Raw genomic sequence first — 16,918 nt, 5'->3', positions numbered from 1 at the left:
TTGTTGTATGTACAGTTAAGTGAAAATAACTAATCACATAAATTATACTTATTATGTAATTAGTTTAATTTGGACGATCTTAATTTGAATAACAATATTCTCCGGTCCATATGTAGATCATGGGCAAAATATTTTTTTGTCCCATAAAATAAGGGCAATTTTTTTTTATACTATAATTATGGCAGGTGATGCTTTTAGTCACGTAAAACTCAAAAACATGTCTTTTTAGTTCCAAAATATGTTGTTTTGGACTTTTTTTAGTTTCAAAATTGCAACGCCTTTTTAATCCTAAAACCACAACGTATGTGACTTTTTGGGATTAAAAGTATATGATTATGAATTTTATGGGATTAAAATTGACACATGTCATAATTGTGGTACCAAAACAGATTCTGTCTTTTATTTTATGGAACTAGAATAGCATTTCTTCCTATAAATCAATAAACAAAATTGTCAGGTATGCAAGTAAATAAACAAAATAAAATTAATAATATACATATGGTACTTGACTTCCAAGGCTGATTTTTGTCCTTCGCCATGGAACTCCATTCCTTTGGCATTGATATACACGAAATATTTGACATCTTCTTGCTTCCTCTCCCCTTATCCCAACCACCAAAACCCTTCCTTATTCTTGGCTGAGCTTCAAGCTCAGCACAAAGCGGTAAGAAAATGAAAAATTTCTTGAAATGTCTTGTTTGCTTCTCTGAAAAACAACCTAAGACCAGGTACATACATATGTTCTCTTTTCTTGTATATTCATTGATTGGCTCGAGTCAATCTTAATTTGTGCTATATACTGATTCATTTATTTCGATGTCTTAACGAATTTGTTTTTCTTTATTTTTGATGAACCCTAATTAGTTCAACCAAGAATAGAGACTATCCATGGGAGATATACACCCTCAAAGAGCTTGTACATGCAACAAACAACTTCCACAACAATAACAAAATCGGAGAAGGTGGATTTGGAAGCGTATATTGGGGTCGAACAAGTAAAGGCGTCGAGGCAATTTTGTTATTTTGATCTCTTTATCTTTCTTGAATTTATATGGTCATTCTTAAATGAACTTAAATATATCTTGAAGGACAAAATAAAAACAAAAATAAAATGTCAATAGGGTTTTCGATCGGATGTTACAGATTGCTGTGAAGAGGTTGAAGGCGATGACTGCCAAAGCAGAGATGGAATTTGCTGTAGAGGTGGAGATACTTGGCAGGGTTAGGCATAAGAATTTACTAGGTTTGAGGGGATTTTACGCTGGCGGAGATGAAAGATTAATAGTGTATGATTATATGCCTAATCATAGCTTAATCACTCATTTACATGGACAACTTGCCGCTGATTGCCTGTTGGATTGGTCTCGGAGGATGAAAATTGCTATTGGATCAGCTGAGGGATTAGCGTAAGTCATTTTCGCTTAATTAATTACACTTTCTTTGAATTAAATTGCTCACCACCTCTAGTTAGATTTCATTACATTCATAATTCTTACTTTCTTGGATAATGGTATAATCAAAGCGTATCACAGAAAACCCTAAAGTCTTTTTCTTTTTTCAAAAGGCCGGTTGATACTTTACATGGGCCGATAACCAACGATGTCATATCAGTCTGGTAACTGAAACTGAGATTCCAAGAATAAGTTTGAAAACATAGTTTCAAGTCTTTTCGAATGTATGGTATTAATTTATTTTACTTTATATGAGTTTATTATAATTTATTTTATCGTTGTTTGTTATAATAATACATTACTCAAATTATTGAAATATTATTATAATCATATATGTTGCTTCTAGGAAAATTTATAAACTATTGATGGATGCGTCAATATTGCATTCTGTAATAATAAATTATCATAGTAAGAGAAACTAAAATAGATATAGAAATTGTTTTGGTTTCTAATTTCTCTCTTGATTTCAATGTACTTGAAGCTACTTGCATCATGAAGCAAACCCTCACATAATACACAGAGACATAAAGGCCAGCAATGTGCTGCTAGACTCCGAGTTCCAGGCAAAAGTGGCTGATTTTGGATTCGCCAAACTGATACCTGAAGGGGTTACTCATTTGACAACAAGAGTTAAAGGAACCCTAGGTTACTTAGCCCCCGAATACGCCATGTGGGGGAAAGTCTCAGAAAGTTGCGACGTCTACAGCTTTGGAATACTGCTTCTCGAGATAATCAGCGCCCGGAAACCCCTGGAAAAGCTGGCTGGAGGGGTCAAGCGCGATATCGTGCAATGGGCAACACCGTATGTTCAAAAGGGTGCCTTTGACCACATTGCAGACCCTAGATTGAAGGGAGATTTTGATCGCGATGAGCTGAAAAAAGTGATCATGATCGCCATGAAATGCACGGATGGGAACCCAGAGAATAGGCCAAGCATGTTGGAGGTGGTGGGGTGGCTCAAGGGTGGAGTAGGGAGCCGGAAGAAGGAGCTTGGAATAGTGAAAAATAATTATATGATTGATGGATATGATGAAGACGAGGACGAAGAAGACGAGGAAGATTATGAGACGGATTATGAGGTTTTTGGGATGGAGAAATATGTGACAAGATCAGGTGGGGAAAAGATTTAGATTGATTTGAAGTTGTTGAGGTTGAAATTGGGTAGTAGGTCTGCAAATTATTGAATTTGAACGAGTTATTGAAATGTACATTGCTAAAGAAATTGCATCCTTCTTGTTTGTACCAATTCAAATTCACATTATATGTCTATATCCTTTTTGCCAAATGTCATACTTAATTTTTTTTTCCCTTCAATTGTCATTATATATATTATTAACGGCTTATGACAATGATTTTATCATTAATTATTATTAGTGATAATTTCTATATAAGAGTTATCATATTAAACTTATGAAAAAATGTGGCAAAACAAAATTTATGTTATTTAATACACAATATAATATTGATATGATTATTTGATTTTTATGGCAAATATATATATATATATATATATACACACACACTTTGTTTTGCAGTACTGTGAATTTCTCAAAGAAGACTCAAATTATTCTAGTATTTTATTTTTGTAGTCAATTATTAATGCTAGGTTTTCTTGAAATTTAGCAAATGGCTCTTTGTGTCGCAAGTCTTATGGCCGTCTCTAATCACCTAACTATTATTCTTTCAACTGTTCTGTTGTAGAAAAATATAATATGGTTGTAAAAATTAATAATTTATTAATGATCTGAAAAGCCTGCAAAATCATTTTTATTAATTAGTTAATTAGTTGTTGTTTGATAAGGGGGAAGCAAAAATTAAGACTACAAATTTTCCATGTTAGCTACAAAAGTAAGCCTCTAGCCGCCTATGAGTTTAATTATACATATGGTGCAAATTCTTACATTCATCTCTTGCAGTTACACGACAAATGTAGGTTGTGATTCACCATTGATCGATGCCTTTACTTACTTAGTGGTTAAGGTTTAAGTTGAAGTTTCACTAATAAGTTTGACGCATGGTTTGAGTTTTATCGGACATATAAATATTTATTTCATTTAATTTATATAAGTAATTTTTCTCATTTTATGTAAGTTATTGTAATTTATTTAATATTATTAGTGATATTAATTGTAAGATGCATTAATTTTTCGTTTCATATATATGTTTTTCTTTATTTTTTAATATTTATTTGCTCGCTACAAATATATTGGTAAAAGTCCCTTTCGATTTCTGAAACATTTTTCTGGAGATGGGATTAATTGCTCGCGAACGACAGCTTTACTTTTCAGCTTTGGCAAAAGTGCCTTTGAGAGGATTTTCCATCAGCCAATAAATTTGTATTTTTATGGACAAAAAAGATATGATTTTACGACTTTTTGAGCCAAATTACTTGAATTCATTCAAAATCTAAGCTAAGAAAAAGGAAAGCAATTTATGAAAAGTATTTTTTATTTTTTTTTTAATGTGATGATATTAATTATACGATAAACATATTATATGTATTATATAATTAATTTACGTTTAATTGATGATTTTGATGGGACCTATTTAATTTGAATTAGAATTTTCTTTCAAATGTTAGCTTCATGTTATCTTATTACGTATATTTATTTTTATTTATATATGTTTTTTGTCATATTTCTGAAAGTATTATACCAAGGTGTGTGTAGTGTGCGTGGAAGCAAGCATCATTAGATTCTCTCTCTCTTGCCCATGTTTTCTCTTCCCTTATCTGCTTTTAGGTTTGTCCACGTGGCATCAATTTATTGATGTAAAATGAGCCACCCACATTGCCCATAATCCTATAACTCATCAACATATGCCTCACCCCACTTTTCAATCTTCACCATAGTGATCTTCATCGAGCAGCCACCAGTCAAGAATGGCGGCCAAGAACATCGTGCGGCCAGTTTTCGACAACCCTTTCCTCAACATCACAGTGAATCTCGACGGTACTGTGAAACGTGAACCGGAGGCCCGAAACCCCGCGAATTCGGATCCCAATAGCACCTCTTCGGTGCTCAGCAAAGACGTGGTTCTTCACCCGACCAAAAAAACTTGGCTCCGGTTGTACATTCCTAATATGGCTACTCCGCCACCGTCTACAGTCAAGCTGCCGCTGATTTTGTACTACCACGGCGGGGGATTTGTCTTCTGCAACGCGGACTCAAGTATCTACGACATTTTCTGTAAAGGGTTGGTGGAAAAGCTCGGTGCAGTGGTTATTTCATTGGACTACCGCTTGGCGCCGGAGCACCGCCTGCCGGCGGCGTATGAAGACGCGGTGGATGGGTTTTACTGGATCAAGAGCGCCGAGGATGAGTGGATAACAGAGTACGCTGACTTAAATAATTGCTTTCTAGCGGGAACCAGCGCCGGTGCCAACTTAGCATACCATGGTGGTTTGCGTTTCGCAGCCATGGCCGGCGAGCTCGAGCCGCTGAGAGTTCGAGGGATGATACTTCACCACCCGTATTTCAGTGGAACAAAACGGACCGGGTCGGAGGAGAAGTTGGCTAACGATCCATTGTTGCCGTTATACGCCATCAATCAGATGTTCGATCTTAGCCTGCCTACGGGGGTTGATCATGATCACGAGTACAGCAATCCGATGGCGAATGGCGGGTCGAAGAATCTGGATGAGATGAGGAGGTTGGGGTGGCGGGTTATGGTCACGGGTTGCTTTGGTGACCCGTTGGTGGATGCGGGTTTGGAGTGTGCCAAGATGTTTGAAGCCAAGGGGCTGGAGACACAGAGGTTTTTCGGCGATGGCTATCATGCAATGGAAGTATTTGACCCGTCCATGGCCGGCCCACTCTATGATGCAATTGCAAACTTCATATTTCCCTATCCTACTTGATACTTGAGAGATTCTATTCAGGAGTGTACGATGGACAGTATATTAAGTCCCAAAGCTGTCTGATCAATAATAATTACTTTTATTTAGTGAAAGTTTTCAGATTACTAATCGAATTGATCTTGTATTGAAATACGCCAAATGGGGTTGATCATGATCATGATCATGAATCAATTTGTGGGATTTTTGCCAAGATCCGATTTGATCAAACTTGAACCAATTATATTGCAAGTGCAATACACTTGCAATATGATTAGTGTACAGTTTAGAGAAAATGATCAATCAAAAAGCAAGTGTGTCATACTTATTTTGTGATTGAATTGGTTTGGTCAAATCAGGTCCGGATACGAAATTTTCAATTTCATATATAAGTTCAGTTTACATATAATAACATAACATAAACGCAGTAGGAAAAATTACAATTTTAGTCATGTAATCTAGGGGGAATGGTATTTTTAGTTCTGTATAAATTAATTTTTGTAATTTAGTCCGATAATCTTAATTCACTGAAAAATTGCATGTGATTTGCACATGATTCAATTAATTGCAAAATTAATCTGTAAATCCATTCATGTAAGACCAAAAATGTCAACTGATAAATTTTAAAATTACAGGATTAAATTGCGAAAAATCATGCCATGCTGGACAAAAAAATCACTCCGATAAATTACAGGATTAAAATTATATATTTTTCCAAATACGTACTATGGATCTACAATCGTTTTTCTAAGTACTGACCATGAGATAATGAATGCAAGAATTAGTACATCATGATTTGGATTTACTGAGAAAAAGAATCAATTGGCAAAGATGGATCTCACCTAACCCTCATAAACCTTAAAGCAAATGAAACGCAAATATTGAAGCAGACTGATCCGGATAGACCAATGATACAATCACAAACACTTTTATATATGCTTAGTTTTCTTAAACCAGCAAAATTACTACCATCAAGCTTCTGAATTTTCTTCAATTAACACACAATGTCTTCAACTGTAGTGCCCAAAGAAGACCCCAACATTGATCCCTATCTCTCTATCGGATTCATCCAAAACCCCGACGGCTCCGTCACTCGTGTAGGGGAATTTCTTCCAACTTGCCCCGCTTCCTCCGATCCGGCGAGTCTCCTTCCAGTCCTGAGCAAGGACATTCCCATCAACCAAGAAAACAACACGTGGGCGCGACTTTATCTACCCCGGCAGTCGGAATCCACCGACGCTACGACGGACAAACTGCCCATTGTAATTTACTACCATGGTGGAGGCTTTGTTACATGCACTGCAGCCACAACGTACTTCCACAAGCTTTGCTTTGAAATTACGAGTGAGATTCCGGCGGTGATTGTGTCGGTGGAGTACCGTCGGGCGCCGGAGCACCGTCTGCCTGCCGCCTACGACGACTGCATGGAAGCGCTGCATTGGGTCAGAACAACCGATGAGGAGTGGTTGACCAGGTATGCTGATTATTCGAAGTGTTTTCTCATGGGCAGTAGCGCCGGGGGGAATATAGTGTACCATGTGGGTTTGCGTGCGGTGGCGTGCGTTGAACGATTGATGCATCTAAAGATCCAAGGGTTGATATTGCATCACCCGTTTTTTGGTGGGGTGGAGAGGACTCGATCAGAAATCAGGTTGGCCAACAACAAGGCGTTTCCGACGTCCGTGGCGGATATACTGTGGGATCTAGGATTGCCGATTGGCGTCGACCGTGATCACGAGTACTCTAATCCAATGACTGCTGTTAGATCACATGCTTTGGACAAGGTGAGGGATCAAGGGTGGAGAGTGTTGGTGACGGGATGTGACGGGGACCCACTGGTGGATCGACAAATGGGACTTGTCAAAATGTTAAAAGAGAAGGGGGTGAATGTGATTGGTGAGTTCAGTGACGGAGGGTTTCATGGAGTTGAGTTTGGTGATGACTCCAAAGCTAAAATCCTCTATGGTGTTGTGAAGAATTTTGTACTTTCTTCGTAAGCCTTTTTCTATTATTTCACGAATTAACTGTTGGATTATTTTAATATATTTTGATGCTTTTGATTTCTTTTTGTACATATAAAATATTAAATTTTATATTCGACTAACGAATGATCTATGTCACGATTTAATATTTTTTTATATTCAATTTATATAAAAGAATTTCTAATTTCATCCATTCAAAGGGATAAACTTTTTGTTCAAACCTTATATATAATTGGATTAAGAAAAACATGTCAATATTAGTATAAAATCATAATATTGATTCTTGGGGAAAAAAATTACAATTTTAGTTCAAAATTTATTTTGACAATTTTGTTATGTATTTTTAAAAATTTCGTAGATTAAGAACAAAATTATCAAAATTTGCTAAAATGACTAAAACAGTGCAGTGACCAGTATATTAATTGTATTTTTTCAGTCATTTTTATTGTCAGTGTGCGAAATTTTTAAAATTACAAAATTAATTATCTTATTGAATAGGTTGATTTAAAAAACACCAATACGGTATTAGAAAATAAATGACAAGAAATTACCACAAGAATTAGACTATGTACCTACTATTTCAACCCACAATCATTTTTCTTTTAAGGCCTTAACTTACAAATCGAGCAAACCTAGTTGACTTGACAAGCAACTATCTACTTTGTGCTGTTTTTATGCATTTAGAAAGTAAATTATTAATAAATTTAAATTCCAAACCTAAATCATACCTTAATGTTTCAAATGTATATAAATTTTTAATATATCATTATATTATAGATTATTAGAAAACCGACGCTATTAAAAACCGAATCCAAGGGTGGGCATTAAATCAAGTATCGTGCAGACAATGATCAAAGAGTCTGGGTTGAAAATTTTTGGTGACGGGCTGATCAAGGGACCTTTTGGTTGTTCTGATCAGCTCTGATGAGACAAGATGGATTTGTAGTACGAGTTTTCAATTTAAAATCTTGCAAATCTACCTATTTTTCCCTTTCAATATTCTTTGGTTATATTTATCAATGCAATTTGGCAGCCCAATCCATTCCAGACCCGAACTAGATTCTAGTCCAGATTCAATTCGATCAAATTTGAATTATTTATATAACAAATGTGTTGGAATTCAAAAGAAAACGAATACAGAAAAAGTAGAAGAATTGGGGGAGAACGTAGAACTCCATTTCAGCAAAATATCTCTGTAATTTCAGTTACAGTTAAGAAGATGAAGAAGAGAGATATATATACACAAGCCACATCAGCTAACTACCAAGTAACAAACTAACAGCCTAGGCAATGAGGTGGCCCAATGAAATCAAGAATAAATGATGTAACAACCCACGCAGGCAACTCAGTAAAATACAAAGAAAGCGCATTCTCATAATGCGCTTTGTCCTTCACCCTGTATCCAAGAGTTCTTCAACGTCTGCTTCATTCTCATCAAGGTGTTGAAGCTGCTGCTGCTGCTGGAACTTAGATTGATGGTGAAGGTGATGACTAACTCCAATAGCCCCCCCACAAGTGGGACTGGGATCGAAGGAAACCAGGCCCAACTTGGAAATAAGCGACAAGAAGGATCTCAAAGGTAGAGATTTTGTAAAAACATCTGCCAACTGCAGAACACCAGGAACAAACGAGGGGGAAATAAAGCCATCCTTGTAGGCGTCGCGTACAAGGTGGCAATCCAACTCTATGTGCTTAGTACGTTCGTGGAAGACAGGGTTCGCCACGATGTGCAACGCGGCCTTATTGTCACAAAATAATTCAACCGGCAGAGAATAAGGAACATTGAAGTCAGATAGTATATAAGAAATCCATCGAAGTTCACACACCGTCGAGGCCAAGCTCCTGTATTCAGACTCAGCAGTAGAACGAGAAACAGTCGACTGTTTCTTAGTTTTCCAAGACACCAATGCATCCCCAAGGAATACGCAATACCCGGTAAGAGACCGCCTAGAATCCAAACACGACGCCCAATCAGCATCACAGAAAGCACGAAGATTGAACGAGCTAGCAGCTGGAAAATAGAGACCTTTAGCGGGACATCCCTTAAGATAGCGCACCACATGTAATGCCGCCTTCCAATGTGAGTCACAAGGTTGATTGAGGTATTGACTGAGTTGTTGGACGGAGTAGGAGATGTCCGGTCGAGAAAATCCCAAGTAGAGTAGCCGTCCAACAAGTCTCCTATAAGAGCCAGGATTAGAAAACAAAGTACCAGATGCTGCAGCCAACTTTAGTCCAGGAGGAAAAGGACTTGACGCAGGTTTGGCATGAAGAAGTCCAGTGTCCCTGACGATATCCAAGGTATATTTTGTCTGAGCAATGTAAAGACCAGATGAGCTACGAGCTATCTCAAGCCCAAGGAAGTATCTTGCATCCCCCAAATCTTTAATGGTGAATAAGTCATGAAGATAGCATTTAACCCGAGCAATATCATCAATAGAAGGACCCGTGATGAGAATGTCATCCACATAGACAATTAGAGCCATAATACCTGAGGAGGATGGTTTCACGAACAAGCAGTGATCATGAACAGATTGTACAAATCCATATGCAGTCAACTTCAAGGTAAACTCCGCATTCCATTGACGCGACGCCTGCTTAAGTCCGTATAGAGAACGTTGCAGCTTGCATACCATGTTAGGTGGAACTTCATAGCCTTCGGGAGGCACCATATAAATGTCTTCCTCAAGGTAACCGTGGAGGAACGCGTTGTTGATATCCAACTGTTGAATAGGCCAAGAATGAGCAGCAGCAATGGCGAGAAATAGGCGGACGGTCACAGATTTTGCTACAGGCGAGAAACTCTCTGTATAGTCAATACCTTCGATCTGATTGAACCCTTTTGCCACCAAACGCGCTTTATATCTGTCAACTGTTCCATCTGCGCGGAGCTTGGTCTTAAAGACCCACTTGCACCCGATAGCACGCTTGCTCGGTGGTAAAGGAGATACCTTCCAAGTGTTGTTTGCTTCTAAGGCCTGCAACTCAAAGTCCATGGCCTCCTTCCACTCCTTATGTTGGACAGCCTCCGAAAAAGAATTTGGTTCCTGCAAGACAGATAATGAAGCTACAAACGATACATATGCAGGGTTGTTAGAATGCAATGAAGTAGGATGGTGGGCAGAACAAACAAAATCATTTAGCCAAGTGGGGCGTTTGGAAATTCTGGCTGAACGTCTAGGAGGTGAGTTATGGAGAGGAGGACTATTAGATGTCGAAGAGGATGGCTCAGGTAATGGAGAAACCGTAACAGGTTCAATCTGTGCAGGTACAGAAGTATCAATAAAAGGAGAAGTAACGGGAAGAGGACAAGGAGATGGTTGTTCTTGTGAAACAGAGGCTGAAAAAGGGAAGATATGTTCATAGAATTGAACGTCTCTAGACACAAGGGTCCGGTTATTATCAATGTCGAACAACTTATATCCCTTTTGTGACATGGCATAACCCAAAAGAATACATTTGCGAGCCCTGGGATGAAATTTGGTCTTATGAGGATCTACATTGGTAGCATAACATAAACTTCCAAAAATTCGAAGGTGGTGATATGTTGGGGAAGTACCAGTTAGCAATTCGAAGGGTGATTTCCATTGAAGGATTTTAGGAGTCCTATTGATTAGGTAGGTTGCAGTGAGTATAGAATCGCCCCAAAATTTCAGAGGCAACGAAGCTTGGAAGAGTAAAGCTCTAGCCACATTTAGAAGCTGTCTATGCTTACGCTCTATCCTACCATTCTGTTGAGGAGAATAGGTACAAGATGTTTGATGAAGAATACCCATTTCAAGACAAAAGGTTTGACAATTGTTGTTCAAGAATTCAGAACCATTGTCTGATCTAATGACCTTAATTTTTCTGGAAAACTGGGTTTTGACCATGGACACAAAAGACTTGAGGACGGAAACGACTTGTGATTTTTGTTTCAAAAGAAAAGTCCAAAGAGAACGGGAATGATCGTCTAGAATGGTCAAAATGTAGCTACAATTTGAGATTGTTTGAGTGGTGTAAGGCCCCCAAACATCTAAGTGTATCAAGTCGAAAGGGGCCTTAGAGTGTGACGTGCTAGAAGGGAAAATGGATCTAGTTTGTTTAGCTTTATGGCATGTTTCACATGAGTCATCAAGAATCATAGCAGCTGAATTTAGAAAAGGGATATGTCTCATTACTAACAGGGGAATATGTCCCAATCTATGATGCCAAGTCTGCACATTACAACGATTATTCGCAGCATTACAAGATACAGAGGTAGAAAAGGAGGCATTTTGAGTAGAATGCCTAACAATGTACAGATTTTTGCATCTATTTCCTTCGATAAGGTTGGCTCTATTATGTTGGTCCTGCAAGATACAACTGGAATCAGTGAAATGAAATTTTAAAGGAGTATTGCGACATAGTTGACTCACAGATAACAAGTTAACAGAGAATGATGGAAGGTACAAGACTTGAGTGAGGGTGATGTGTTTGTTTAAGTGAACTGTGCCAATATAAGTAGCTATTTTATGTGCCGTCGGGTAAATGAATAAGTTTGGGAGTTGAAGGTGCTGTGAATGAATCAAATAATTTGATGTTAGCACATATATGGTTTGTAGCTCCAGTATCAATTATCCAACAGTTCAAATCTATTTCAGAGGATCCAGAAAAATTACCAGCAAACTCAACATCATCATTGCAGACAAAGTTAGAATAGGCGGTGATTGGATCTCTAGCCACATTGTTCTTTTGCATCAGCTTAATAAGATCGGCCATAAGATCAGTCATCTGCTTAGCACTGCTAGTTTCTGCAGATGTGTCTTGTTCACTCACAGCAGCAGCAAACGGTTTCACCCCCAAGCCTTTTTTCTTCTTCTCATTCAAAACCTTGTACCAATCCGGTACACCGTAAATCTGAAAACATGTGTCTGATGTATGCCCAGTCTTGTGACAATGCGTACAAGATAAAGTCCTTCTGTCCACATAAGTTCTCTTCTTATTTTGGAACCTGTCACCACTATTTCTGCCGTCCTTTGATGTAAATTGGTAAGCCATCTGCTGAGGAAGCGCACCAACTTCAGTATTCACTTGCCTCTGATTCTCCACTGTGAACAACATGGCGAACGCTCGTTCCAAGGTTGGTAATGGATCTTGCATCAACAATTGGCTTCTTTCGTGGTCGAAAATCTCATGGAGTCCCATGAGAAACTGCATCAATTGTACATGTTCATTTCTTTCTTCTATCGCCTTATTCACGTCACACGTACAACAGCCACAAGTACACCGCGGATTAGGCGCTAAACTTAGAAGCTCGTTCCAGAATTTCTTCAACTTAGTCACATAGGCTGTTAGTGATAGATCATGCTGTGCAATGGTGGATATCTCACGCTGGATCCGATATATCATCGGTCCATTACTTCTTCCGTATCGACTCTGTATCTCTAGCCAAAGTTCTCGTGACGAATTGACGAACATAAAAGATTCTACGATATCTCTCGAAATGGAGTTCCATATCCAAGATGTAACCAATAGGTCCACGCGGCGCCATTGCTCAAACGTCGTTGAACCTGTATCCGGCCTTGGAAGCGTACCATCAATGAAGCCAAGCTTCATTTTCGTTCCTAAGGCGACATAGACGGAACGACTCCATGTTAGAAAGTTGGTGCCGTCCAGAGGTGAAGACGCCAGTGTTAAGCTGGAGTTTTCCGAGGGGTGAATATAGAGTGCTTCTCGTTCCAGCTGTTCTGTCGCAGCTCTGCTATTCAAACTTGAATCTGCCATATTTCTTCAGTATTGTGTTCAATGTAATCAATACGTATCCCAGAGACCTTCATATAGAAGGCTCTGATACCATGTTGGAATTCAAAAGAAAACGAATACAGAAAAAGTAGAAGAATTGGGGGAGAACGTAGAACTCCATTTCAGCAAAATATCTCTGTAATTTCAGTTACAGTTAAGAAGATGAAGAAGAGAGATATATATACACAAGCCACATCAGCTAACTACCAAGTAACAAACTAACAGCCTAGGCAATGAGGTGGCCCAATGAAATCAAGAATAAATGATGTAACAACCCACGCAGGCAACTCAGTAAAATACAAAGAAAGCGCATTCTCATAATGCGCTTTGTCCTTCACCCTGTATCCAAGAGTTCTTCAACGTCTGCTTCATTCTCATCAAGGTGTTGAAGCTGCTGCTGCTGCTGGAACTTAGATTGATGGTGAAGGTGATGACTAACTCCAATAATATACTTGTCGTGTGATTGATGTACAATTCAAGAAAAGTGATCACTCACATAGCAAGTCTAATATATTTACTTTGTAATTAATTTGAGTAAGAGTTTTTCATTATTTATTTACTTTCATAACGCTCAATTAAATCGGCCTAAATCCATATGCAAGAGATAAAATATCCTTGCGCAGTATGTTCTGTTCAGCCACGACAATAGTACGTGATGCCCCTTAATTAAGTTGATCCTAATTTCAAGAAAATAAAGTTAATGTGAGTTTTTATGGTCTCAAGCATGTTATTTTATGTATAAATTAGATTTACAATGTGATCATATATTGATCTATTGATTTTAATGAATCACATGGAAATTAATGCAAAACTTAGGTCTTAATTTGACTTTCTGATTGTTAACAGTATCTCTATTTTCATTTAATACCACGTCGTCTTTTGTATACTTAAGTTGTGTATAATTTTAAGATACAAATATAAAATATGGTAATAGTCTATAATTGAAGATATGAATCAATCTGCCAAATTCAGACAGCTTAGAATATTTTACGTACTACCCATAATGTGCTGTTTGTTCAAGATTATGAATTTGAATCTCATTAAATATGTAGGTTTTTGTCGTATATTATGTGAATTTTTGTCTTATTTTATGTGAATTATTACAATTTATTTATAATTATATTAATATATTGATTCAATCGAGAATTATTAATTTATTATTTACTATATTTAATATATAGATGTATTTATTGAATCGATGAGATGCTAAAAAGAAAAGGGGAAAAAAATCAATTGGCAACAAATGATTTTAAAATGCTCACCTAACACTTAAGCTTCAAGAATCAGACAAAGTTTTATATATATATGCTGTTGATTTCTCAAGCCGGCATTGATTATTACTCCAAGCTTCTGAATTTTCTTCAGTTTTAGAAATTAAAACCTGTCTAAATCTTCAATGGAACTCCCACAAATTGATCCCACTGCTGATCCCTGTGGCTACTTGGGAATCATCCGAAACCCCGACGGCTCGATCACACGTACGTTGAAGCTGCCTCAATGCCCCGCCTCCTCTGACGCGGCGGTCCTCAGCAAGGATATTCCTATCAACAAAGAAACCAACACTTGGGCTCGTGTTTATCTCCCCCGGCGGCCGGAGTCCTCAGCTGCTCCGGCAACCAAACTGCCCCTTCTAATTTACTACCATGGTGGAGGATTCATTCTTGGCAGTGCAGCTGCTTTGTTTATCCACAAGCTTTGCTGTGAAATCGCGAGCGAAATTCCGGCTGTGGTCGTGTCGGTGGACTACCGTCTCGCGCCCGAGCACCGCCTGCCTGCCGCCTACGATGATTGCATGGAAGCGTTGGAATGGGTCAGAAGCACCGGTGAGGAGTGGTTGACGGATTTTGCTGATCTCTCAAAGTGTTTTCTCATGGGCACTAGTGCCGGCGGAAATATAGCGTACCATGTGGGTTTACGTGCGGTGACGTGCGGGGACGGCTTGGTGCCAGTGAAGATCCAAGGGCTGATATTGCATCACCCGTTCTTTGGTGGGGTGGAGAGGACCCCGTCGGAGGTCAGATTAGCCAATGACAAGGTGTTCCCGCCATGCGTGGCGGATGTTATGTGGGATCTGGGGTTGCCGATTGGCGTTGACCGTGATCACGAGTACGCTAATCCAATGACGGCCGATAAATCACATGATTTTGAGAAGGTAAGGGATCAAGGGTGGAGAGTGCTGGTGACGGGCTGTGAGGGAGACCCCCTGGTCGATCGACAAATCGGATTAGTGAAAATGTTAAAAGAGAAGGGAGTAGATGTTGTGAGTGAGTTTAGCGAAGGAGGATTTCATGGAGTTGAGCATTTTGATGATTCTAAAGCTAAGATTCTCTATAATGTGGTCAAGAATTTTGTGCTTTCTTTCTAAGCATTTCGCTACTATTACTACCTTTTATTTTATTATATTTTATTACTTTTAAGAGGTTCGAGTTCGTCCATGTGCTCTTCCTAATTTGTTATCCACAATAAAAGAATAAAATGTTGGATATTTGATAATATTGTCAATCAGCAAACTGAATTATACTTTACAAACATGACATGATTTATATATATCATTTGGTTTATTCACATTCAATATTTATAAAATGAGTCTCTTATGTAATCCATTCAAAGTATAATTTTTTATTCATATATGATATATGATCTCATTGATGAAACAATATGGTTGTTCATTAATTCCTTTATTTTTCATGTTACTTGAAATTAGTCATGAATATAGGTCGTGATCATGCTAGTGTTAATATATGTTTAGGTCCCATTTACTATTTTTGATAAGAACGGATTGGATACTCTTTTCATATGTTTATGTTAATACGTAAAGGTCCGATGCTAATTCCACAAGCCCAAGAAATAGAGGCATGTCCGGTCTCGAGGGGTACAATACTACAATCCAGCGTAATCTAGCCAAGGTATTGGTACGCGCAAGGTCATTTATGTCCTTGGATTTGTGTATTGAATTGGTTAAAGGATGTTTAAAAGTAATTATGCTTATTTATCATACAAAGTTAAAATTACACGATTTTTTACACAATTTTTATCCATCTAATGCATACCAGAGTTCAGCAACACAATAATACTTGAAGAAACCTTTTGGAAGTCCTAAAGTCAGTAATTGAATTTGATAGGAAAATCGATAAAAATATAAAATAGTAGTAAAATATATAATGTGAAGTGCTTGGATGTAAAAATAGAAGCTAACATGAGCTTGTAAAGTGCCAAAAACAAGTGGGAGACTCATAGCCCGCTGTTTGTGTAGGTGAGAAGTGTGTGGAGTATCAACAACTTCAGTTACCTCTTTCATTAAAACAAGACCTCTATTTATAAAAGGGAAATAGAGTGATACTTGGAGGGTTAGATAGGGAAAGCTACATATCACTAGAAACATTCGGAAGTTAGCCCATTAACAAGAATATTCCTACTTGATTTGAATTTGTCTTTGAAGAGTATTTTTTTACTGGTTTCATTGATATATGAGGAGTTTGTTGGAGATTTTTAAAAGTGATGTAGCCCTTGACAGTAGAATCTAGATGAAGTGTCATCCCTGTTGTTCATCGTGTGAGTTTGCCGATTTGGTCTTAGTTTCAGATCCTACTATATTAATTTATTTTAATAAAATGAGTTTGATAACTTTTGGGGCTTAGGCCAGAAGGATTTGGTCCTGCTAAGCTGACAAACGGGATCCACTTCTTTGCTTTGGACTTTCGAAAAATAATTGAGGATCATCATCACCGTCATTTAGACGCCTCATAAATTCTATTAACTTATTTATTCCACAAATAATTCATTCAAACTTAATCAAATATTTACCCCATATAAATGACCCCTTAATCTTTGTTTTTTCTTTTATTGACAAGAGCAATACATAATATATGATAATTTTAAATGTCCTC

The 16,918-nt window shown here is 37.9% G+C and overlaps 3 protein-coding genes and 1 pseudogene across 4 annotated transcripts; all 4 read left to right on the top strand.

The window, feature by feature from the left end:
- The first annotated feature begins 526 nt into the window (after positions 1 to 526).
- LOC105160716 (PTI1-like tyrosine-protein kinase At3g15890) lies at positions 527 to 2,718 on the top strand. Of its 2 annotated transcripts, none has more exons than XM_020693460.2 (4): positions 527 to 728; positions 865 to 1,009; positions 1,144 to 1,406; positions 1,933 to 2,718. In XM_020693460.2, the coding sequence occupies exons 1-4, from the start codon at positions 673 to 675 to the stop codon at positions 2,579 to 2,581; spliced, it is 1,113 nt and encodes a 370-aa protein (XP_020549119.1). In that variant the 5' UTR covers positions 527 to 672; the 3' UTR covers positions 2,582 to 2,718. The 2 variants fall into 2 exon arrangements, with proteins under 2 accessions (XP_020549119.1, XP_020549120.1); XM_020693461.2 differs by having other exon boundaries at positions 569 to 728; positions 865 to 995.
- A 1,540-nt stretch (positions 2,719 to 4,258) lies between these two features.
- Positions 4,259 to 5,423, top strand: LOC105160539 (carboxylesterase 1 pseudogene; annotated as a pseudogene).
- A 714-nt stretch (positions 5,424 to 6,137) lies between these two features.
- Positions 6,138 to 7,350, top strand: LOC105160715 (carboxylesterase 20-like). Its single transcript, XM_011078195.2, has one exon. The coding sequence runs from the start codon at positions 6,291 to 6,293 to the stop codon at positions 7,281 to 7,283; it is 993 nt and encodes a 330-aa protein (XP_011076497.2). The 5' UTR covers positions 6,138 to 6,290; the 3' UTR covers positions 7,284 to 7,350.
- A 6,921-nt stretch (positions 7,351 to 14,271) lies between these two features.
- Positions 14,272 to 15,524, top strand: LOC105160714 (carboxylesterase 1). The gene has a single exon (XM_011078194.3). It carries the CDS (start codon positions 14,428 to 14,430, stop codon positions 15,394 to 15,396), a length of 969 nt encoding a protein of 322 aa, XP_011076496.1. The 5' UTR covers positions 14,272 to 14,427; the 3' UTR covers positions 15,397 to 15,524.
- The last annotated feature ends 1,394 nt before the right edge of the window (positions 15,525 to 16,918 follow it).

This window comes from Sesamum indicum, linkage group LG4, assembly GCF_026168435.1.
Source record: "Sesamum indicum cultivar Baizhima isolate 11 linkage group LG4, ASM2616843v1, whole genome shotgun sequence".
Lineage (NCBI taxonomy): Eukaryota > Viridiplantae > Streptophyta > Magnoliopsida > Lamiales > Pedaliaceae > Sesamum > Sesamum indicum.
The sequence above is the reverse complement of the archived record's forward strand: the minus strand, read 5'-3'. Positions and strand labels throughout refer to the sequence as shown.

Excerpts from the sequence above, each read along its gene's own strand:
- LOC105160716 (XM_020693460.2), top strand. The coding sequence starts at position 673 with ATGAAAAATTTCTTGAAATGTCTTGTTTGCTTCTCTGAAAAACAACCT. Across the intron at positions 729-864 it reads GAAAAACAACCTAAGACCAG|TTCAACCAAGAATAGAGACT; the intron begins GTACATACATAT and ends AACCCTAATTAG. Across the intron at positions 1,407-1,932 it reads GGATCAGCTGAGGGATTAGC|CTACTTGCATCATGAAGCAA; the intron begins GTAAGTCATTTT and ends ATGTACTTGAAG.
- LOC105160715 (XM_011078195.2), top strand. The coding sequence starts at position 6,291 with ATGTCTTCAACTGTAGTGCCCAAAGAAGACCCCAACATTGATCCCTAT.
- LOC105160714 (XM_011078194.3), top strand. The coding sequence starts at position 14,428 with ATGGAACTCCCACAAATTGATCCCACTGCTGATCCCTGTGGCTACTTG.